This window comes from Oreochromis aureus, linkage group 10, assembly GCF_013358895.1.
Source record: "Oreochromis aureus strain Israel breed Guangdong linkage group 10, ZZ_aureus, whole genome shotgun sequence".
NCBI lineage: Eukaryota > Metazoa > Chordata > Actinopteri > Cichliformes > Cichlidae > Oreochromis > Oreochromis aureus.
Window position 1 is genome coordinate 10314915 of NC_052951.1, and position 23646 is coordinate 10338560.

Genomic DNA, 23646 nt, shown 5'->3' on the forward strand with positions numbered 1-23646 from the left:
GCACATGGATGGGTCTGCTGCGAGAGCGAGAACCAGCATCGGATAGTGGAGTGGAAACAGGAAGAGGAGGAGAAGAGGGAAGAAAGGAGAGGATCGTGCGAGAGACGAGGTGGCCAGGAGTTGAAAGGGAGGAAAAAAGGGGAACAGAGGGGCGTGCGGACGAGAGAGAACCAAAACAAAAACAACAAAAAATAGAAGGTAAAAGAGAGGACCGCGGGCGGGTGGACAGGAGGGGGGCGGAGGGGGGGACTGGATGTGCATTTATGTCTGAGTGGTAATGTGTCGCTTTGTGTACAGCACTGTGGAAGGAAGTGTAACTGTTTTCTGTCCCCGCGCATTGTTGCTGTTATTTGTGTCACTGTGCCTGAGCGATCTGCCTTGGATGAGCATACTGCAGTGTGTGTGTGTGTGTGTGTGTGTGTGTGTGTGTGTGTGTGTGTGTGTGTGTGTGTGTGTGGTGTCTGCAGACTGCTGCACGTTCATCCATGAAGCTCCCTCTCTCTCTCTCACAGACACACACACACAGACATGCATACACACATACATACATGCACACATACATGCTCACGTGCAGACACACAGCATGCGCAAGAACAGAAATGTAATGGGAGGGGGAGGTTGAAGATAGGGGAACTGTTGCAGTTACACTCTTGTTATGGCTACATTGGTGCTTTCTGGCACATTTAAACTGTTGAATATCGTCTTGTGTGAGCATGGAGGGAGGGAGAGAGGCGTACAGTAGTAAGGCTCTTCAGTGCAACCAAGTGCTGTAATTATGGCTTCAGTTCAGGTCTGAACTGTGTCACTTGCTGGGTTGCTCTCAAAGTTCACATCCCTCAACATGTTTCACACAGAGGTTCTTTGGCTGTGCGTTGACTACATCCAAATATATGGTTCACGTTGTGGACAACAGAAGCGATTGCTTTTTGTGAGTTTTGAAAGGAAAAGCAGCAGTCTGACGTTACTGTCAGTAATGTGAACCCAGCTTTCAGCTGAAAGGATCAAGCAACCACCTGCACGTGCATTTCTAGGTTACCATTCTCCCACAAACCCAGCTGTTTGTCACGCGCATTCATGCATGCATCCAGCGTCTTCTTCACTCCTGCTTCATAGTCTTTTGTTAAAGAGGGAGAAAAAAAGCTGTACAAAAAAAGCTTCTTTTTTTTTTTTGCATTGTTTGCAAAAGGCACCCCTCTTTCTTGTTCTTGACCTTGCCTTGGTACATTCCAGCACCCCCTCGGAGGGCTGTGCTTTATGGAGCATACACTGGGAAGAAGCTGCTGTTACAGAAAGGGAGAAGGGGGATAGAGCAAGAAGGGGTGTGTGTGTGTGTGTGTGTGTGTATGCGTGTGTGTGTTGGGGGTTATTTTTAGAAATGTGATTGATATTCGCCTCATACTGTACGTTCTTTCTCTGCGATGGTGACACTATTTAAGGCCGGCGTCCGATAAAATCACGCATGTGCACGAGTGCCTGCCCGGTCTCTTGTTTCTCGTCTGTACATTGTTGCTCGTCCGTTCTCCTCCATCTGTTCTCCTCACGTCTCTGCTCTGTGTTAGCTTAGCAATAGGAGACCACCAGAGGCAGCCCATCGTTCCTTTTATGGTATAGGAGCTGTGCTACATGTATACACACACACGCACACACATGCACATGATGGAGCCTCGGTGGAAAAAAAGATCTGCACATCTGCAGCGGGGTCACTGCAGTCGGCGTGGTGGAAGATTTGCGTGAATTTGACAGCTTGTTTCTGAAGCTCTGGAGATCTCAGGAGCTGACAGAGCTGCTGTGTAAACAACACCCAAGCCTGAAGAGAGCGAACAGAGAAATGTGGCAGGATCCATTAAATCCTATAGCCCCCCCCCCTTTCCATGTCAAAATTCACACACAAATGTAAAAACTCCCCTCCTTGCTCGAGGCCTTCCTCCCAGCTCTGGACTAAATGATATCATTGGTTGCCAGGGATACAAGGACACAGCGTGCAGAGAAAAGGAAGGGTGAGGCATGGGCAGAGCCGTACAGATTGCCTGGAAGAGAAAGGGTGGGATATTAGATATCAAGAGGGAGGGAAAAGGAAAAAAAAGAGCCTTGTTGAAACAAGTAAGGAAGAGAGCAAAGGCAAAAGGGCAGACCAGCAAGGAGGGGAAGGCAGGAGAAAAGAATGCCTGCCGGCTTGTCAAACCATGCTTCCTCTCCCTTCTTCCTCACAGCTCATTTAATTCTCTATCTCTTTGTCTTAGAGGGGGTCAGGTTTGCAGCGATGTAGATTTTTGCAAAAAACAAGAATAGAAAGAAAGAGAATGGGCAGGTGTACCCAGGGGACAGATGAAATGGAAGTGCCCTTTTTCTTAAAAAACCCCAAACAAAACCTTCCTTATCTTGTACATCTGTGCACCAACTGGCGATGGTATTTCCTCAGTCCTTTTTTACAGTGTGTGTCTGTCTGTGTGTTTACCAGCTAGCCAAGGATGAGGATGTCTATTTAGAGGGATCCAAGACTCCGCGGGTCTGCTGTCTTTCTATTCCTGCCTGACAGCATCATCTAATTTGGACCAGAAAGTCCCCACTCCCACTCACCCCCAACTCCACCAACAACGCAGTTCTCTCTGCATTTACTTTGAAGGTAAGACTGGTGTAAGAGATGCACAAACACACACATGGGTTCTACGTTTGGTTTCAAATAGCCAGATGTGGGTTTACATGGCTGTCCTTCTTTGGTGACAAAGGAGAAAGGAGATGGTGGATTTAAGTGAATAGTAGGCGTCAACAAATGAAGGCTTTTTACCTGTCTGCGCACAAATGTTACACTCTGCCAAACCAAAGAGGGGACTGTAGTGGCCAAAGGTACAGTGGTAATTGAATGCACCTGGCATTTCATACAGTCAGCTCTTACATGCTACACTTTTTTTGTGCGTGCTTTCTTTTGGGCTGTCTTGCTGTGAAGGGAGTTTAACCTGCAGCAACTTAACCCATTCTACATATGACATCATGTGGCCTCGCAGCTACAGCCCAGATGTCTTGAATTAACTCCTGCACACATGGGTTTAATATTGGAGCCACAGAGCCGTTGTTGTGTGGAGTCAAATGCAAGCTGGTGCTGACTGACGGCTCCCCCTACAACACTGTAAGCAGGGAAGGTCTATACCAGATGGGTCTGCATACCGTTGCCCCATCACTTGCAAGCACAGCAACCGCAGCACTTTGTCTGCAAATGTTGTGAAAGCAGGAAAAAAGTGGAAACCGCTGCATGCAAGTAATTGCTTGGGATCAGTCACAAACACTCAAAATACATTAACGGAACCAAGCGATATCTCAGCTAAGGAGACTTTTACTGATAAAGAGGCAGATTGGAATTGCAGACGTTTGAAACAGCAGATTTTTAACAGGACTGGGGTGGATGTCGCCAGATGTGTTGCGTCTGCTGCACAGCATAACCCAGCGATGACTGATGTCACCCGGCTCTATATGTGAAAGTGAAAGCATGCAGTGTTGTTGTAATGCATGCTAGCAGTGCAACGTTGTGTGCACGCTTAAAGACCTGTTGTGTTCTCAGTGTGCGCTAAAAATACATTTAAATGCAGTTGGGTCTGAAAAGCCTAGAGCTACAGCATTAGGAACTGTCTGGCCTCAGTTGCTCTAGCAACTGGTTGGAAATGGTCCCTTGAAGAGGCTGCTTACTTCACTCATTCAGCACTCACAGAAAGGTTAATATAACACAGCTGCAGCAGTCTCACCACGCACAGAACCATGAAAAAAACAAAAAAAAAACCCTACTTATAGTAGAATTAATGCACAGTGAGGGAAGTGGTGAAACGTTGCATGCCAGTTCATCATTCATTGTGAGAAATGAAGCCAATGTCTCACCGTAACAGCAAAGCTTTCTTCAGCAAGAAAAATGTGTCATTAGAGGCAGTAAGTCATCTTTTCTGTCCATGCTAATTAAAGACGTACGTGTGACTTTCCTGTTTTAAGCAATGAAAGCAATCACAAAAGTGGAAATAAGAATTGAGGCTTATGATCAGACACTGTAAAAGACAGATACAGTGGAGCAAGCTCCTGACTTGATATAGATTGTGGCTTAGGAGGAATATAGGGAAACGCAGAGCTCCTGGACTAGCGGCTGATAAAGCTGGCTAGAATGAACTCCTACTGTGGATGTCTGCTGCTGATTTGAGCCACATCTACCACCAGCTCTGTCAGTAAATTAGGGACTTATGGCTTGAAGGGAATGGTGATAAAATAAGTACAGCAGGCCACCATGTTTTTTTTTTTTCTTTCTTTGTCTTCAAAGTGAGGTTGCCATGGCCCATGGTCTCACTGCATTGGGCTTTTTTTTCCCATCACTGGGTGACCACTGGCTGTGGTGGCTGTGATTAGAGAGAAGCTGAGTGCACAGTGCAGCTCTGGCTGAGTGATGGTATTACCACTGAGCAGATACAGTGCAGCAGCAGAAAATTCGGCGAGCAGAATTAAATCTACCGGGAGCACACAGAGTGACAGTGTGGCATCAGTTCAGTCACAAACCCACATGATTTAAAAAAAAAAAGCTTCTTATAACGCCAGAAGAAATGCAAGTGTTGTGGAAAAATGCCTTGAACGGAACGTTTCACTTAACCACGTGTTTTGTCCACAGACTGCTTTTTTTGCTCTCAGGTGTGAAGTGGAGGGCCTCCAAAACACAGACCAAGACTGGTAACCACATAAATATTTTTGTCTGTCTCTGTGCTCTCTGTGTGTGGGTGTATTTGTGCGTGACTATTTAAAAGCAGACATACTTCACAATTTGGCGCTACCGTACAGAGTTTGTTATCACCCAAAGTCCTTACTGCACTACAACCCAGAGCTGCATCAACCTGAGGTATAAGTATCATGGAACTAAAGCTCCCTTTTTTTATATACGTGGTATGAATGTAGGAATTAACTACAAATGAAAATTACTGCACAATGCATTGCAGTGGACACTGAATACCGTATACAGCATGTATGCAGTATATGCATTTCATATACCTGGGATGTGCATGCTGAAATTCGTGTTAAAAGTTTAAAGGAGTATCATTTTGAAATTGCATTTCATATAGTCAGGGTATTTAAATATTTATAGGTTGATTTGTGTATTCAGCATTTTCACAACTTACACATTAAACTCTGTGCGTGTGTTTGTGTGTGTGTGTGTTCCAGGCTGCATGTATCACCCAGCAGAGCTCTACTCTGGCCGTAACACATGGGACTCCTACTCAGTTGGAGGACCTAACAAAGGACAATGGGCTCCTGTAAATGCTCGCCCCTGGAGCCACACACAGAGGTCAGCAGCACCGTCCCCAAACCCACACACAAACGCAACACTTGCAGGACAGTATTTCATTTAAGGGGTACACATGTGATTCACCTGCAGCAGATAACATGTGCTATGCATATGCCTCACCATACTATGTTCGTTTTTGTCTATTTTCACGTCTCTGATCATATTGATATGAAAAAAAATTAACCACTAAGGCTGCATCAGTTAAGAAAGCCAATGTGACTTTAAAAAAAAAGATTCTGGGTTTAAGCTCACTGCAGCCGTTGGTAGTGGAACAACTCGATGCTCGAACTTCCTCAAACAAGGGTCACTTGAACACGTGAGACCTCAGCCTTTTGTAGTCTGGGCTGACTCAAGATAAGAGCCACTTTATGTGGCTGACTGATCAACTGAAACTCTGATGAGCATATTCATGAAAAGCTCTCACTTCATGTGCAGCTGTGGGAATAAACCCGTGTGCGGTTTCAACAGACAGGCTTGTGGTGAATGAAACTACAGCATCTTCAGCTGCAGTTGGCACAAGACTCAAGTCTAGCTATTCAGCTGCAACAGTTGAGGGTACGCGCTGATGAATGCGACTGTAGCTCATGCAGCTATGTGCAGTTGCAGCTTTTGGAGAGAAATAGATAATAAAAGTGAAAGGAAAGCGCTCGTTTTCAGCTCCATAGTTTTCTTCTCAGTTCTACGGTAAAGTAGCTTTGTATGATTCGCAGATCAAAATAATCTTTATGCATTTTATACGGAGCCTTGGTGCGGCCAAATTCATCTAATGTCTGAAACAAGTTATTTTAGTTGTCTTTCCACTACCTTCAAGCAAACTTAGCTTCTGATTGGCTGCTTCTCATAACAGCAGGTAGGTAGAGAGTGTGTTCTTGCAGACAAAGCGCTGTGCATGAGATGACCATATAAGGGATATCAGCTGTTATTCACATCATACAGAGCCAAGAGTTTAAAAGCATACTGCCTGGATATAGTGTTTTAGAGCAGTTTGAACTAACTGATAACAGTAATCTAAATAAGTAATGTACAAATGATCCTGATCCTCTTATTGCACTACTTATTTGATGTGTTTATTATGCGCATCCACCACTTAAAGTTTAAACAGTTTGGTTGAGTCATAGTGGTTACCATGTGCGGTTAAACTAGTGGTTCTTAATCAGGCCCCTCTGGTGGAGCATAGAGCCACTGCAGGGCTGTAGGTAAAAACATAAAGCTAAATATAGTATTCTTTATTTAAAGTAAGTAAACAAAATTCTGCTAATGCTGTGGTGATAGCATTTATTTCGCAGAGAAAAAAAACACCTTGAAAACATTTTCTTGTGGGGTGTGGGCCGTAAACTATTTTCATTTTCTGAAGAGAAGGCATGCCAGGAGAAATTTTAGAAGCAGTGGGATTAAATTATTCTTGCAGAGACCTTTGATGAACAAGCTGTGGAAGTTTAGCATGAGGGAAAAAACTGGATTAGAGTCCCTGTGAAGGAAAACCTCATTTCTGAGTATGTCCAAAGTTGTGAGCAACTTTGAGCAACAGTGAGCTACATTGACCATTTATTTACAGAAAACATTTGAGAAATTAGCTTTAATCTGACTTCAGGCTACGAGTGAAAGCGTCACATATTTTGAACTGAATTAAGACAACACAAATATTTTTTCCCCCCCACTATAGGCTGCAAGAAGGGCGCAAACAGCCATATCATTCTCTGTCAAGTCGTATTTATAGCAGGTAAGTATTTATCATTTATACTACACTTAAAAGGCTTTCGTGTTGACCAGCTTTCAGAGTTATGTGCTGTGATTTATTTGTTACTGAAACTGCTTTTGTCAGTGTCATCTTCTCTAAGCTGGCTTCACTCGTATTGAGAAACCGAACAGTACAACTCTTGATGCCCTCGTGGATATGAGTATTGACCGGAAAAGTTTCTGTTGTACTGTGGTGTAATTACCATGAATGCCTGTCCACAGTGTGGTCCTGAGTTTAGTTGTTTTCACAACAGGGGTGACAGAACAATCAACCATGTCCCGGACAAAGGTATCTCAAAGGGGCATAGCCAGCTGCTGCGAATTTGGGATGGTAAAGAGCTGCAGTTTGAGGTCCAGAACTGGCATCACAACTCCATTCGTTCGTTCCACATCCGAGATGGCACCAACAATGGTTATCTGCCAGGACCAGAGGAACGCTACGCAAACTGGCAAAACAATGTCAGCAACTTTGTGGTGAGGTGTTGCCGATAAGTCATTAGTTAATGAATCTTGACTGTATTGTTTTTCTTTTCCCAATAGAACGGGGGCCCTCGCCTGCATCGCAACAACAGGGAGCTTCAGGGAACCGCGCCAGAGAGATGGGCCCACTCAGACCCCCGCAGGAGTTTCCCGGACAGGATGGTGAACAACAGAACAGGACCATGGAAACGGCCAGCCCTCCACCAGCGACGGGAGCAAGCGCATCACCACAGTCCACCCCCGGAGCACCCATTAACCCCCCGGGATGAGTGTCCAGCTAAGAGGAGAAGAGACTCGGGACCTGATCAGGTAAATGTGTTTGATTTGGAAACACAACCTGTATTTCATTTTTTTAACGCAAAATGCGTAAAATGTCACTGCTAGATGTCAGGAGATTGCGGCAGCCAAGAGAGATCAACAGCATTCAATCCAAACAGTAACCCATAACTGCTATGGTCAATTTTTTTTTTCTACTATCTGTTTAAAAGCATTTTTGTACACACTATGTTTTAACATATTTGAATAACACGGAAAGAAATCCGGAATTAAAAATGGATATTAAATATTTTCAAGTGTTTTACGTTTTTTCCCCTTTAAGTCACCTAAAAACCTCTGGCCACCATTCATCTATGGTGAGTGCAATATGTATCCACATCTATAAAACTGTGTAAAACTTCTGTTCAATGGCAGTTATGCTGAGATAAGTTGTTGAGGATATCCGAAGGCTTTCTGTCACAATGCGCTGTTGTTTTGGCTGCTGTTAGCGGCGGTTTTTACCGCGTTGGCTACTGTTAGCTGGCTCTAGTGAAACTTTCTTTGAAGTGGCTCAAACACTGGAAGTAAAGTTTATGTACATCTTCGTGTGTTAGAGCCCTGATTTCGGTTCAGGAGCAGAGGCTTGAGGTGAGGAAGAAGAGGATGGTATTTTATACAGATGCTGTGTTATCCCTTTCCCTTGTGTTTTAGCTTGTTGAAGGGGAAGCCTTCTCAGACCATAAAACATAGGACTTTGGCATATTACATATGTGGCTAGTCTCTAGCCACATACAGGAAACTCAATTTGCGAGATCGGTGATGTCCATCTCGGGCACTCAAACACTGTTTGAGTTTAATGGATTCTTTTTAAGTTCACGTGAATGCATCAGTTTGTTGAACGACATAATTACCCACTAATTAATGTTTATTTATGAATACGACATTGTTTTTTTCTATTAACCTCAAAAACCAACTGACTTAAACACTACCTGTACATCCTGGTGACTACAAGTCTTGTTTTTCTGGAAACACTGGAAACACTAAAGATAATGGTCTGTCTTCTCTGTCTACTTGGACGTAGGACATCAGAATAATATTTACTCTTGGTGGTTGAAGCCGATGCCTGGAAATGCTTGATAACCAAATGCACTGGACTGTTGAAGGCTTTTTATTTCTAATATTTTTGCATTAAACACATTGCAGCAGTGTTCTTAAACTCAGTCAGATAATTTCATTTGACCTTACTGTGCCAATTTTAACTGCTGTCACTATGTTTACATGTACACATTTATGTGCTACATGGCATTTCATTTCTGTGTAATAGCCCCACCTATTGGTGTAATGCAGTTTTAAAAGAAAGGATATTTATCTGTTTAGGCTTGTCATACTGGATCCAGGCACTTACCTTTACTTGCCCATGCCCCATCATCACCTCACCAACAGCGCTCCAACCAGGATGATTGGAAGCCTCCAAGTGACAGGGCGGGTCCATGCCACCACTCTGAACACAGGACCTCAACAACACAGCAACAGGTGAGCATGTACAATTTGTATTATTCCTCAGATTTGGCACAACCATTGATTTCCAAATCTGGTTTTTCACTTTTGCAGGAAACCTCTAAACTGCGAGCTGGGAGACACGGCTTCAGTGACCCAGTGCCGTCCAACCAGAGCTGCGGCAGGAGGCCACCGCATTATGGAAGCAGAGGGAAGGTCGAACGGAAAATCTCATCTTCACCAGCAGACCACACCCGTGTGCCTTACAGCCACCAACACCATCACTATAACCATCAACGGCACACAGGCCAGCCTAGAGCACCTCAGCACAACGCCCCACTCCACCCTCTGGAGGATAAGGACTCTTGGAACCATCATCACAAACAAAGCACAGTAAGAGATAAACTACTATCACACTTTTATTTCAGTATGCTATTTTACAGCCATATACTCATAAAGTGTGGGTAGATATTTAAATAGCTATTTTTGTTATTATGTTGCTCTTTATCACCTTCAGAATTGACAGGAGACAGTATGTTTTTAAAGGGGTCATGCTCTGGTGACCTTAGATGCTACAGTGCCCTATAGTTAAATCGATTGATATTGATTCTCATCAGTGTCAGTATAATTGTGTTTTCCTCCACATCGCCAGTTTTATTGTGAACCTAAAGACTATTACACACCAAGCACTTTGCGGAAAAGTGACATGAAATTCCAAATTTTTTCAGATGCAAACTTGTTGACCGCTTGTCGAAGCGCAAAATTTTTGCGGAAAATTAATTCTCAAAAAACACAATGTGAAAAAAGTTGACATGAAGTGATGAAGAGCTGATCCTGATGTTTCTAAACAAGAAAAGGAAGAAAAGGAGATTCCGGGTTCATCCAATTCTCACGTAAAGGCAGCAGCAGGGAGAATTTCTTGGTTTGGTCCAGGAGTTGAAGCTGTATCACGGACACTTTCGTACACATTTCAGGATGTCAGTGGGGTAGTTGGAATTCTTGTGGGCAGAGTTTGGACCAAATCTGAGGAGTCAGAGAAGTAATTTCCTAGAGCAGATTGAGCAGTGTTTATCTGTGTGTAAACAGGCAAAACAGTATCATTTTACTATATACATATCATTGCATATTCGGTACCATTGCGAGCTTTGAGCTACAAGCACACTTTTTGCCAAATTCAGTGATCTGATTGGTCAGAACTGTTTATTTGCATCTGAAAACTTAGAAAAATTGAGCTTGGTCCCAAAAATTACATGACAAATTTGTCCAGTAAAATTACACGGTCACTTGCACAGTCACGTGCACCAAGAATAAGTGAGTCTGAAAAATATTTTTAACACTTAACCAATGTTACATGTCTGGTGTGTAAAGGCCTTAAGTGTACACAAGCAGTGTAAGTACAATACAGCTTAAAGTTACTGATGTAAAATGAATTCTGCAGGAGAATCAGCGCATTCATCAACGAACAAATTCAAGGGACCCCTCCCTCTCCAAATCTGGTGTAGACTCTCCTCAGTACTCATCTGTCCTCTGTGGTCCGAACAATGGAGGTTCTACTTCCAGCAGTACAGGTGCTCCTTCCAGTCCTTCTTCAGACAAAATGCTCAATGGCAGAAAAGATTCACCAGTCATTCAGCAGCGTTGTCCCAGCCTCAGTGGGCAGCTAAAGCTCCAAGAAAGTCCCAGTGTCATTCCGAGACCCAGTCGGGCATCAAGTGCATCTCCGACACCCCGTGCTGGTTCAAAATCTAGGCTTTCAGACCTCAAGTACAGGAAGACCTCACAGCTCCTCTGCTCACGGCAGTCTCCCCACGATAGATCAAGAGTGGACAAGCCTGAGAGGGAGTTAGAAGATAAAAAGTCTGAATCCAAACAAAAGTATAAGCTGCTGAAAAAGGAGAAGAAGGGTGACGTTCTGAAGATGGGCAGAAAGGGTGAGGACAGAAAAAGGCGGAAGAAAAAAGAGGAGAAAAGGTTGGCCGAGAAGAAAAAGAAACGCGATAAAGCATCTAAGAAGGAACGAAAATTAGCCCTCAAAATGAAAGTTACAGAACAGGAAATGTTTTCTTCCGTCTCTGCTTCCACCTTTCTAAGTGAGGCCAAGATAAGTAAAATGGAGACTTTGAACGGAGAGAATCAGGCCCAGTCACCACCCAAACACAAGCACAGGGACAGGAGTGAAAAAGGAGAGAAGACTACGCATAGGTCATCCACAAATACCCTTCATCCCAGGCCCACTTTACAGCAGTCATCCTCAAAGTCTGAAAATCACAAAATGCTCAAAAAGAGCAGCAGTGCCCCAGAAACCCCTCTTCCTAAGAAAACCAGCCACCACCAGGCCAGCAAGCGTTCCACCATCGTCTCAACCCAACTGGAAGGTGAGCCAAAAGCAAAGCCAGATGACACACTCCCTTCCCTCTTATTTAAAGCCTTAGCGCCTCTCAGTACAGTGTGCTCGGCTGGCTTAGAGCAGCAAGGCGGGCAGGGAGGAGTTCTCAACGCTCCAGACCTTCAGCCCGTGGCTGTGATGGGAAATTTAAGGGAAACGGGAGACAACCTTGCCAACACACCTCCTGTGCTTAGCTGGCAGGGATCTCCAGTATCAGATCTTGGAGATGATGAGGAGGAGCTAGAGAAAGGTGTACTAAGCAGACCTGTCCTCCAGCTCAGCCCCACTCAGTGTCTTTCACCCCCTCCTGTAGAGAGTGAAAGCATTGATAATATGAATGCAGAAGATTATTCCCACAGCAGCATGTCTGAATTCTCCGATCTACCTTGTTCAATTGAACAAGTTTCGGAGGAAGAAAAGGAAGTGATGATGGACAGCAGAGGGAAGCTGTCTGGCTCTCCCTTTCATGAGTTTCATAACGACGACACAGGTTTTGATGATGTCTTTGAGAGCCTGGCCACCTTGCTTGCCAGCCAGAGGGTCGCGTGCCGAGGTGGTCCATTCGGCGGTCCTCCTGCTAGTGATGCAAATGGAGTAAAGTACTCTTCCTCTCTTGAACTGGGCCCAGATATCCACTGCCCCGAGAATCAGGACTTCTTCCCTACATCATATCCCACAGAATCCTCCGAACCCAGTAATCAATCACCAGTTCACATTACCACAGACACACTTGAAGAATTCCACAGTCTGGCAGATGTGAGTAAGCCAGCCACCAGCTCAATGGTGCAGGAAAAAGAGGAGGAAAATGAGAGTGATGTACAAGGTGCGATGAAACAAGACGGCAAGGATGCAGCAATCACGATGGAGAGGAAGGAGACTCTTTTGGATGGGTCATTGAGTGCAGAGCTGACTCTGACCACAACACATACAGTAATGAAGATGGTAAAGAAAGCTCCCTCTACCAAGGAAAAAAGTGGAAACGGCACAAAGACAGAACGTGCAGGCAAAGAGAAAAAGAGAAAACAAAAGGTAAAGGATGGGAAAGGAGAGGGAGCGATCAAGATTAAGATAAAGAGAGAAGAAAATAAGGTCATCAGCTGTAAAATTAAAACAAGTAGAGTACCTGATGTTAAAGACACCGACGCTTCATCTTCAGTGCCAGTTATTTCATACTCAGCCAGACCGGTCAAAGACAGCATGAAGGGCCAGACTCCTCAGGAAAATCAAACCCCAAATGGCAAAAATATCGAAAGACAGAAAATGGACACTGGGAATTCAAATGCAACAACAGATGAGAAGAAAGGGTTAAATAATGAGACTGCCTGTGTAGTCGGAATTACAGACATCACCACCTCAAATTCAGCATCAGCTGTATCAACAAGTCCATCCAAATTAGATCGTCCTACACCAGCAAGTAAAGTGGACCCACTGAAACTGAAAGCGCTGTCCATGGGCTTGTCTAAGGAGCTGAAGATCCTCTTGGTTAAAGTGGAGAGTGGCGGAAGGCAGACATTCAACATATCAGAGGTGCAGGAGCAACGAATCCCAATCCCACTTTCCAAGATCAGCATCACAAATACAGCCGCTGATGTGATCGGAGCATGCAGGTGAGTATAAAGCTGACAAATGTGCTACCAGCTCACTGAGTGTTATTCACTTCTCTTAATGAGTATTAATGCTCTGGTATCATTTTTCTTCCTAGGGGGGCAAGTGTGAAAGGGAAATTCAAGGAGTCGTACTTGCCTCCCGCATTTTCGGTTAAACCCAACATTGCAGCTGAGACCCCCATTCCTCGCGATAAGCTGAATCCTCCTACACCAAGCATCTATGTGAGTATGTGCTAATTAATGGAGCTCAAGTAACCAGACTTCACAAGTAATCTTATTTTTAGCCACGCTAACAGGTGGGTTCTACGGATCATGTTCTCAGTTGGCTGACCAGCTTAGCCTAAAGTCAAAAACCCGCTGACCTCCTTAGCCTTGCTTAGCTATTCTTAAATTTTGAAAGGTTAGGAATGAAATCTCTTGGAAATTTTAAAAAACTGGACGGATTGTAGTTAAATGAATTTTTATGGATATACAACAAATCCCCATGCTAACATGTAGCTCAGTTCTATTTCTTGGCTCGTTTAGTTGTTAGCAAGCGAGAGCTATCCTAACAGACCTTGTTTGAGAAATCTGCAAATTTCAAACCTACTGTGAGGACTTTTCCCCTGGTTTCCAGAAAATATTCTCCAACACTGCATTCAGATCTCATCATAGTTTACCCCGTGCTGTTTTCACAGTTGGAGAGCAAGAGGGATGCCTTTTCTCCGGTTCTGCTTCAGTTCTGCACTGATCCCAAAAACGCTGTTACGGTCATCAGAGGCCTCGCTGGCTCCCTCCGCCTTAGTAAGTTTAAAGTTCCATTACTGTTAAAAAAGGCCTTTAGTTTATTGTTTTATTCAAATCATCACACAAGAAGCAGGAAAGGTAAAATTAGGCACAGATTGTTCAAATAAAAATGCAACATGCTATGAAACTGGTTTGTCATAGAAGTAGTGGATATTTTAATAATGCTGTATCTTGCTATATAACCCATTTTAATTTTGACAGCCACATAACACTTCCTGCTTCATCTTTCACATTTGAATGCAAAACATGTATTCTCAACTGCGATGTGATGGCTTGGCAACCACTCTTCGATGATTGCCGCTTTGAATGCATTTGCATATTTCAGCGTACATTTTACAATCAGCAAAGTAGATACAGCTACACCAGTCTCAGCAATTGAACAGGAAAAAAGAAGTTTTGTTTGTGTAATTATCTGGTAATTATCTTTCTCTGTTTCTTTCCCTATCCCAGATCTTGGTCTGTTCTCAACCAAATCTCTGGTGGAGGCCAATTCGGACCATGCAGTGGAAGTGAGGACTCAGGTTCAGCAGCCTGCTGATGAGAACTGGGATCCAAGTGGTGCGACTCAGACGTGGCCCTGCGAGAGCAGCCGCTCACACACCACCATTGCCAAATATGCCCAGTACCAGGCCTCCACCTTTCAGGAGAGCCTGGAGGTAGGCATCCTCTCATGTTACTTGTATGGCAATTAATGTTGGGTAATTAAATAAGTGACCGAATAATTGACTTGCACCAGCTTTTATTTCAGCTCATGGCTAAATAGATTTTAAAGAAAATGCAGAAATGCTCACTTTACAGACAGTGAGGCTCATGCAAAAGCCCATACATGCAGATTTGCTTGGAAATAATAGAAATGACAGATTGAAGTTTTATAGCAGCACTTGTTCTATTTGCTTAAGTATGAAAACACAGGTGTGGACATTAATTTATCATGTTATTCTTTTTATGTTCATTATATCACTGTTTATAGGGAGATGGGGAAAAATGACTGTTAATAAACACGCAACATAAACAAAATTTCAACAATGTGCACGTACACATAACACACACTTAATGCAACCACAAACATGTACGTACATGTAAAAATGACAACGTATATGTAATGTAACATACATGGATTGGCACCAACATGACGTAACAGCATCAGTGTCCATGTAACGTAAACGTACTTCCTTACTTTAAAAGCTGCTTTTGTAGCTACAGAAATTGTATGCAAATTTGAACAGCATAGAAGAAGCAGCTTTTGGATAGTTTAATAGTGTACTGTTATCACTGTCCTTAGCAAAAACACTTACAGCACCTAGCTACATGCCACCTTTTATGTCTTAGATGACAGATATAGACATTGTTGGCAGATATAGACATTTACTAGTAATCTTTAAAAATTGTATCACATGTTCTAATGTGATTGCTGACATTGCTAAATTTGTTGTTTGCCTGCTGGTGTCTTTTTACCCCTGAATATCATTTTTTAAAGGACACTTCAGGTCGCAAGTTCAGCAACATTTGCTAGACCAGGGTATTATAATAAAGCAAACCAAAAAAGTTCAAACTAGGGTGTATGGCCAGGTGGCTTCAGGTCATTTATTCTGCCTGTTAAAGAGGAAAAGGCATTGACCAGTAGAGGACATGGGCAACAGTATGTGACCCAGTTCCAAAAAGCTCCTATATCATTACAGTCTGTCTGCACATTTGCACAGTCGGCAGCATTAAGCTCCATTTTAAACCAACTGGCTTTTAGTCAGAGTGCATTATAAATCCCTCCCAACAAGAAGTGTGCATCGATGCAGGCTTTCTAACCACACCTGTTTTGTGACCAATATGGAGGAAGCTACAGATGCAAAACAAATAAGCACTATCTTTGGTGTCTAAAATACAAAACAGATTACAGCTGTGATTTGAATACGAAGGCAGTGTTTTGGATCGTCTTGCATATATTACCAGGGGCAGAAATCTGAGCCGTCCTTTTCCTACTGCTATGCTACTTGAAGGTTGAGGTCATGAATGAATGTAATCATAGGTCTGAATATAACCTTAAAAAAAGACAAGTGGAAACATTTTGGAAATGTTGTTTTTAAATGTCTAAATGAAACGGAAGGTTGTGGGCACGTTATTAATGTGTTCATCTGATAACAGTATAAAACAAAGCATCCAGGGATTGCAAAGTTCATGTTTCTGTCTGAGAAAGGGAAAGCTATCTCAAAGCTAAAAGTCCTGTCCCGTAGTTAAGAGAACCTTAAGAAACAGCAAAGTCTACAGAGCAGGAAGTGTAGGGGCCAGATTGGAATTATCATGAAACAATATGGTGATCTTTTGTGTGTTAGACAAATGTGTTAACCGCTATGCTATAGACTGGAATTAGGTTGAAATGTGGTCCATGAACTAGAACTTAAATGTTGGTTTACTTGAATAAACAACAGTGATTTACAGTGTGTTAAAAACATTTTTAAAGTTGTATGGAAACTAATGTTTTGTAAATTGGAGATGAGCTTTTTTGTCATCTCAGATGTGTGAGATGTATATTTTTCAAGTTGGCTTTCATTCTGCTAGAAGAACGAATCCATGCTTCTGTAAATAAGTATACATGTGTGATGTGTGCCACTGTGAATGATAATTCAGAATTGTTTTATATTCTTAGACTTGTATTTACTTTTGATGCAGGTCTGTCCATCGTTTAAAGCATTAGGGGGAAACTAACTGTATTTTAAGGTATTTTGTTCAAAGGTTATTTGAATAAAATACATTAAATGAAGATGGTAGGTTAGTAAGCAGATGTGTAGTAGTTTGTGTTTAACAATTTAAGTGTCTGAAGTGAGGAAATCAACACATGCAGGCAAAAACGTGATTGACTTCACAGATGTTTCTGCCCAAAACTTACCTTGAATTTATGTAACCATGCATTTGTTATCAGTTATAAGCTAAGCTCATGCAGATGTGTTGTAGGAGGAGAAGGAGAGTGAGAATGAGGAAGACGAGGAACAGACTCCAAACCAATCGGCGTCCACAAAAGCCGCTCTGACATTATCCAACAGTAAAGGCAATCATACCTCAAAAGCCAGTTCTGCGTCCATCTTGAGCAAAGCTCAGCCTCCTAATGCCAACAGCTCTCTGAGGTTAGTGAAAAACTGTGATCTGTTCGTGTAAAAGGTCACCGTATTACAGCGAAGCATATTCATGTTAGGCTTGTGTCTCTTCCCAGCTCAGAGCAAAAACCTGTTGGAAAGATCATTAAATTCGGGACCAACATAGATCTGTCTGATCCTAAAAGGTAAGATCATGTTAAACTTACCTAATCGAGGATCCACAGTGTCTCACATTACCTTCTATTTTTTTATTTTTTTTATTTGACTTTTTATTTTTTTCAAGGTGGAAGCCCCAGCTGCAGGAGCTGCTGAAGCTGCCAGCTTTCATGCGAGTGGAATCCAGCAACAACATGCTGAGTCACGTCGGTCACACCATCCTGGGCATGAACACTGTCCAGCTTTACATGAAGGTGCCAGGCAGCCGTACGCCAGGTGAGTGTGTGTCTTGACTCAGGAGGGTGTTTTTTAATGTTTCAAATGAGAGAAGCTTTTCAAATTAAAAGGACTGCTTGTGTTTCTCATCAGGTCATCAAGAGAACAACAATTTCTGCTCAGTTAACATCAACATTGGGCCCGGTGACTGTGAGTGGTTCGCAGTCCATGAACACTACTGGGAACTTATTAATAATTTATGTGAAAAGTGAGTTAAGAACTTATTCAGTTGAAACAAAAATGATACAAGAGATGTTACTGTAGCCTGAATTGCTTTGGTCTTTCCTTCAGGCATGGAGTAGACTACCTTACAGGGTCCTGGTGGCCAGTTCTAGAGGATCTCTACAGTTCCAACATCCCTGTGTACCGCTTCATCCAGAGGCCAGGCGACCTGGTGTGGATTAATGCAGGAACTGTGCACTGGGTCCAAGCTGTGGGCTGGTGCAACAACATTGCCTGGAATGTGGGACCGCTCAACTGTGAGTTACAAGGACGAAAATAAAATAAGCCAAAAGCAGCAGCTTCAAACCTCTTTGTCTAAAGTTACTACTTAAATATGCTGTTGCCTTTTTTCAGCCACTGTTTTGTGTTTGTTTTTTTTCACTCCTCCAGCATACCAATATCAACTCGCCCTGGAGCGCTTTGAGTGGAACGAGGTGAAGAAGGTTAAGTCAATCGTTCCCATGATCCACGTTTCCTGGAATGTGGCTCGCACCATTAAAATCACAGATCAGGATACCTTCAAGATGATCAAGTAAGATGTGTGTCTGCATCTACAGAATACATGTGTGTATGTGAGGGGGTGTTAGTTTACATCTTTCACTGTCTTCCCCTCCCTCTCTGTCTCTCTCTCTCACAAACTCAGACACTGCCTGTTGCAGTCCATCAAGCACATCCAGATTCTGAGAGACCAGCTGGTGGCTGCAGGGAAGAAAATCTGTTACCAGAGCCGCGTGAAAGACGAGCCAGCCTACTACTGCAACGAGTGTGATGTGAGTGACTCTTCTGTTGTGTGAAAGCATGATACGAGTCCCACTTTCAAAAGTCGAGCGCGGCATTAGTTTATTCAGGCTATGAGGTCGCTCAGCTGACACCCTTTTACACATCCAATTGGCAAATCCATCCTAGAAGATGCTGTTTGTGCTGCTTTAGCTTTCCCTCAGTGCTGCATACCTGCAAGTCGCTTTGCAACCCTCCTCTGCTGTAGCTGCTCCTTTTCATGCTGTTTCCGGCAGAAGCAATGTTATATCTGCAGTCACTGATACCTGCTCTGTCCCGTGTTGGGGTTTTGCTTTGGCTCTCCCTATGTCTGTATATAGAATGGTCTGGAAGGTTCCCCAACAGAGTCATGCCACTAAATATGAACTAATGCTTGACTAAAGTGGTGCTGACTACACTGTTTTTGTGCAGGTGGAGGTGTTTAACTTGCTGTTTGTGACAAGTGAGAACAGTAGTAAGAAGACCTACGTGGTGCACTGTGAGGACTGTGCCAGAGCTAAGAACCCGTCGCTGACAGGAGTAGTGGTGCTGGAACAGTATCGGATAGAGGAGCTGATGAAAATCTATGACAGTTTTGTGCTGGTTAGTATGATTTTATAATCTCTATTGTCACTTTTTAATCTGGCATCTGGAATGAATTACATTTCTCTATTCAGACTGTTTTTTGTTTTTGATGGCATCTCTATCATGCATTTGGAGCTACAGTGCTGTGAACAAGTATTTCCCCCATTCTTGATTTTTTTTTCACATATTTGTCATAATTACATGTTTCAAATCATAAAAATATGTATTTGACAAAAATAACCCAAGTAAATACAAACTGTAGTTTTTAAATAGGTTCAACTGCATGGACTGTGCGCAGGCCTGCCAGACATGTCTAATCAAGAAACCACTTTAAAAAAGCTGTCTGACAAAGTGGAGTAGGCTAAAAGATCTGAAAAAGCAACACATCATTATCATGAAACAACTGAGAAACAAAGTCGCTGACATCTGTAAGTCTAGAAAGCGTTATAAAGCGTTGGGACTCCAGCAAACCACAGTGAAAGCTATTATCCACAAATGGAGAAAACTTTAATGGCCGGCCTACCAAAATTACTCCATAAAGCTTTTAACAACTCATCCAGTAGGTTGTAAAAGAACCCAGAACAACATCTAAGGAACTGCAGGCCTCACGTCCCCCATTCATGATTCAACAGTAAGAAAGAGACGAAGGCTCATCTCGTGTTTGCCAAAAAACATCTTGATGATCCGCAAGAAAATATTCTGTGGACTAACTGGACAAAAGTTGATTTATAATTATTCATTTATTTTTTTTACATCATGTAACGGTAACAGATTATTCATAAAAAGAACATCACACCAGCAGTCAAACATGGTGGTGGATCTGTGATGGTCTGGGGCTATTTTGCTGCTTCAGGATCTGAACGACTTGCCATAATTGGTGCAACCATCAGATCTGTTCTCTACCAGAAAATCCTGAATGAGGATCTCCTGCCATTAGTTCGTGCCCTGAAATTTAAGCACACGTTGTTTATGCAGCAGGTCAATTCAAAACACATCAGCAAGTCCTCTGAATGGTTCAAAATAACAGAATTAAGGTTTTTGGGGTGCCCAAAGTCCAGATTTAAATCCCCCACAACCCTCCAATGTGGCTCACTTAAAACAAATTCTCTAAAGACGAGTGAGCCATAATTCCTCCACAGCGATGTGAAAGACTCACTACCAGTTATCACAAATGCTTAATTGCAGTTCTTGCTGCCAAGGGTGACACAACAAGTTACCAGGTTTACTTTTCCACATTTTCGCTTGGTAGGTTTAGATAAAATTTTGTATTTACTCAGATTATCTTTGTCAAGTATTACAATTTGTTTGATGATCTGAATCATGTAAGTGTGACAAATATGCAAAATTACCTTTTTACGTTTTCTTTTTAACAGACTCAATCAGCTAGCAAATTTGTGAAATTCACAGCCAAAAAAGAAAATCAGAATTTCCCTGTAACTTTTATTTTTTTCCAAACAGCTACATTCCTTCACTTTGCAAGGCGATACCACCTTGCTTCCAAATTATGTATTTGTCATTTAAACAGAGAATAGTCATCATTCTCAAAAAGCACACTAGGTTGGATGAAGTGCTGTTTACTGGTGGCTTATGTGGCGCTATTATGTTAATCCAGCCTTTAGAGTTTCTCCCTTTAGAAATGTGCGAGTGTAGTCATAGAGAGAGTTTATTTCTCTTGATTTCTCTTTTTTTTGTTTTTTATTGGGTTTGGTTAACCTTCCCTAGAACTGCTCTCATCTACCATTATGCATATCAAATAAGTCATGTGTTATTTGGCTAAAATTGATATTACTTTTGGCCATTTTGTAAAATTGGGGTTCACATTATGATTTCTTGCTGCAGTAATGGAGTCTACTAGGTTCCCTGTCCTGGTGCCTTTAAATAAACAACATCCTTATTGGCGCATACTTGCAGATACTACTTGTCTGCTTTGAAAAATGGTCCGCAGTAATGTAACGAGTATTTGATAACAGCTCTTTCCAAACCCCCAGCTGAACTGTCTCTCTTCCTCTTTTTTTTCTCCCCTCCTCCTTCAGACTCCAACTCCCTTCTCAAAGTGAGGACTCCTCCACAGTGTCTTTCAGCCATAACCAAAACTCTAATGGCAGCACAAATGTTGCCTTCAAGGCAATCTGTTCCTGCAAACACTGTCTCAATCAGCCAATCACGTTTACTCAGTATTGTTTACATCACACAGTAAGGTATGGATACTCAGCCAATCCAACTATATAGCTCACCGTCTTCCCCATACCAGCTGCTGATTGGACATGTGTTTTGAAATAGAATGACTAGACTGGTACTTTTCACGAGAAGCATTTTAGATAAGGACAGGAGACAAAAAACACAATGTGAGCACTGCTAGCACTGAAAATCAGGTGATGTATTTTCAACGGACACTGCTGTGATTCAAAAGCGTCAAGTAGCCAGTTCTGTGTATTGATTCAGGTACTTTTATGCAAATTCAGTAGAACTTTTTTACACCAATCTAGTTATTCTATATGTCCATGAATTTGCTGTGATTCTAATGTACCAGCAGGGGAAACGCTTCATAAGAGAAGTAGCTGATTGTCACATTTGGCATCGTACTGGTTTCTGTTTCTGTTTATTTGTTGTTGGGTTTTTTTGTTTTTTTCGTATTCAGGTAAAAGCTCTGACATTTGTAACTCCTGTCTGTAAACTCTCTGAGGTGCTATTCCAATCTTATTTATGCTCGTTAGATGCTTAAAAAAAGTTTTACCAGCCTAGAAGTACACCACATTGGCCTTGTGAACTTTAGAGGAGAGATAATTAGAAGATTAAACACACACAAAGGTTTTATGTAAGCATTAAAAAGACAAAAACACAAATTTTTATCAGTGTCTCTAAAATACGGGTTTAGCAGAGGACTAAAACGGTTTCGTTCTTATTTGAAAATTAAGTGTGTAGAAAGAAAATCAAACTTTTTTTTTTATTTGTTTTTGGCTTCTTCACAGGTCTAAATGGTGTTAGGTGTGGTTCTATGACACATGGAGGAAAAAAGGCATTGTGATGTCTTTTTCTTTTCTCTTTTTTTTATTATTGGAATGGGCAGACAGTCCCAGTTTTATACCTCTTTTGTTTCAATGTTCTTGTTTCTAGATGACAGAGAAGATAAATAATTGTAAATTGTGAATAAATTTATGGGATACGCAGTGGTGTGCATAGACGGGGTGCGAGAGAGCAGGGGTCGCCGTTCGGGTTTATGTCAGTGAAGTGCTTGTGAAGTGAAACGTCTGGAGGGACACACAATCATGTTATAATGCAAAAACCAGTGAGGTCAGACTGCAGGCCACGTCAGTATCGTCGGTCCTGAAGGGTCCAGCTCAGTGCGCTTCTGCTCAGAAGTTTGGGTTTGTTTCGGAACGTCTTTTGTTTCTGAAATAAAAGCATATTTGGTTTTTATCTAATGCGGCATAATGCTGATCAGACATGTCACATGCTACAAAACAATTTCTGATTAATGGACAAAGTCGCCATTGCTTCTAAGAGAACCATCACTGTTCTGTGGTGTTACCTGTTACAGCTTTATCGTGCTAAAAGGCTATGTGGTTGTCAGAAGAGTGTTTTTGTAAATTAAATGAGTACATGTGAAAATGGTTTTTGAAATAACGGTAGCAGTAAATTTGGCTAGTTCAGTTGTAGCCAAAAAGATATTGACAAACTAGTTCTAATCAGAATGGAAAGAGATGTTGGAGAGGCTGGTGCACAGCTGAGAAAGAGGAAAAGTCCATCACTGACTAAAGACTGGTTTGAGAAACAGGTACCTCACAGGTCCTCACCTGGCATCTTCAGTGAATAGCAGCTACATAACCAGGGCTGCACATAAGTGGTCCGCAGGTGCGCATTCGCTGTCAAAATAAAAGACGCGCACCAGATAAGAAGTTGCAACGTGCGTTTGCGTACATATAAAAGGCACTGTTTTTGTCCGCTAGATTGGGATTTTCACGGCATATCCTGCACCACATCTCTGTGCGTTCATCATTTGTTTGAAGCCAGCTCACCTCCTGCAACCACTTTTCCGAGAATACGCGCTTCTTTTGCGGTTCGGACTCCTTCTGACATTTCTTTGGAGGTGGAGGAACACCAAAGTAATTGCTTAAAGGAGCTTGCTTCTTCAACATCTTTAAGAGTTCTAAACAAATGTCTGTCCTCCTCCAGAAAATCTTATGTACGCAGACGCGCGTTGCAACTTCTTATCTGGTGCGCGTCTTTTATTTTGACAGCGAATGCGCACCTGCGGACCACTTATGTGCACCCCTGTACATAACGTCCGTCTCAGTGTCGGCAGTGAAGAGGTGACTCCAGGATTCTGGCCTTCATTAATAGCTTCATTATTTAGAACATAAACCTTCTGATGAAGCAGCTGCAATCAGTCAAACAAAGGCCAATGCTCCAGCTTCCGAGCATGATCACTTAGCCTTTTAACTTAATAAACTTGTATTAGGTAACACAGTGTACCGCTGGAACACACGATGCTTCTTGAAAACAGCCCTCCATTAAAAT

The 23646-nt window shown here is 42.5% G+C and overlaps 1 protein-coding gene across 3 annotated transcripts; it reads left to right on the top strand.

Annotated features, from left to right (window-relative positions):
• kdm6bb (lysine (K)-specific demethylase 6B, b) lies at positions 1 to 22965 on the top strand. Of its 3 annotated transcripts, none has more exons than XM_039617999.1 (21): positions 4 to 198; positions 2459 to 2623; positions 4634 to 4692; positions 5179 to 5302; positions 6966 to 7498; positions 7580 to 7828; positions 9218 to 9307; positions 9386 to 9664; positions 10710 to 13264; positions 13360 to 13486; positions 13942 to 14047; positions 14501 to 14706; positions 16994 to 17163; positions 17250 to 17318; positions 17417 to 17565; positions 17659 to 17773; positions 17857 to 18044; positions 18178 to 18319; positions 18431 to 18557; positions 18976 to 19146; positions 21162 to 22965. In XM_039617999.1, exons 5-21 carry the CDS (start codon positions 7244 to 7246, stop codon positions 21183 to 21185), a joined length of 5022 nt encoding a protein of 1673 aa, XP_039473933.1. In that variant the 5' UTR covers positions 4 to 198; positions 2459 to 2623; positions 4634 to 4692; positions 5179 to 5302; positions 6966 to 7243; the 3' UTR covers positions 21186 to 22965. The 3 variants fall into 3 exon arrangements, 2 of the variants coding, with proteins under 2 accessions (XP_039473933.1, XP_039473932.1); XM_039617998.1 differs by having other exon boundaries at positions 5 to 198; positions 9152 to 9307; XR_005614533.1 differs by lacking the exons at positions 17417 to 17565; positions 17659 to 17773; positions 17857 to 18044; ... (2 more) ...; positions 18976 to 19146; positions 21162 to 22965 and having other exon boundaries at positions 1 to 198; positions 9152 to 9307; positions 16983 to 17163; positions 17250 to 17317.
• Positions 22966 to 23646: the final 681 nt, after the last annotated feature.

What these genes read in the sequence shown, in the direction of transcription:
- kdm6bb (XM_039617998.1), top strand. Translation starts at nt 7,244, where the DNA reads ATGAATGCCTGTCCACAGTGTGGTCCTGAGTTTAGTTGTTTTCACAAC. An exon ending in CCTCAACAACACAGCAACAG is followed by an intron (nt 9,308 to 9,385) that starts GTGAGCATGTAC and finishes TCACTTTTGCAG; the next exon opens with GAAACCTCTAAACTGCGAGC. An exon ending in ACTACTGCAACGAGTGTGAT is followed by an intron (nt 18,558 to 18,975) that starts GTGAGTGACTCT and finishes GTTTTTGTGCAG; the next exon opens with GTGGAGGTGTTTAACTTGCT.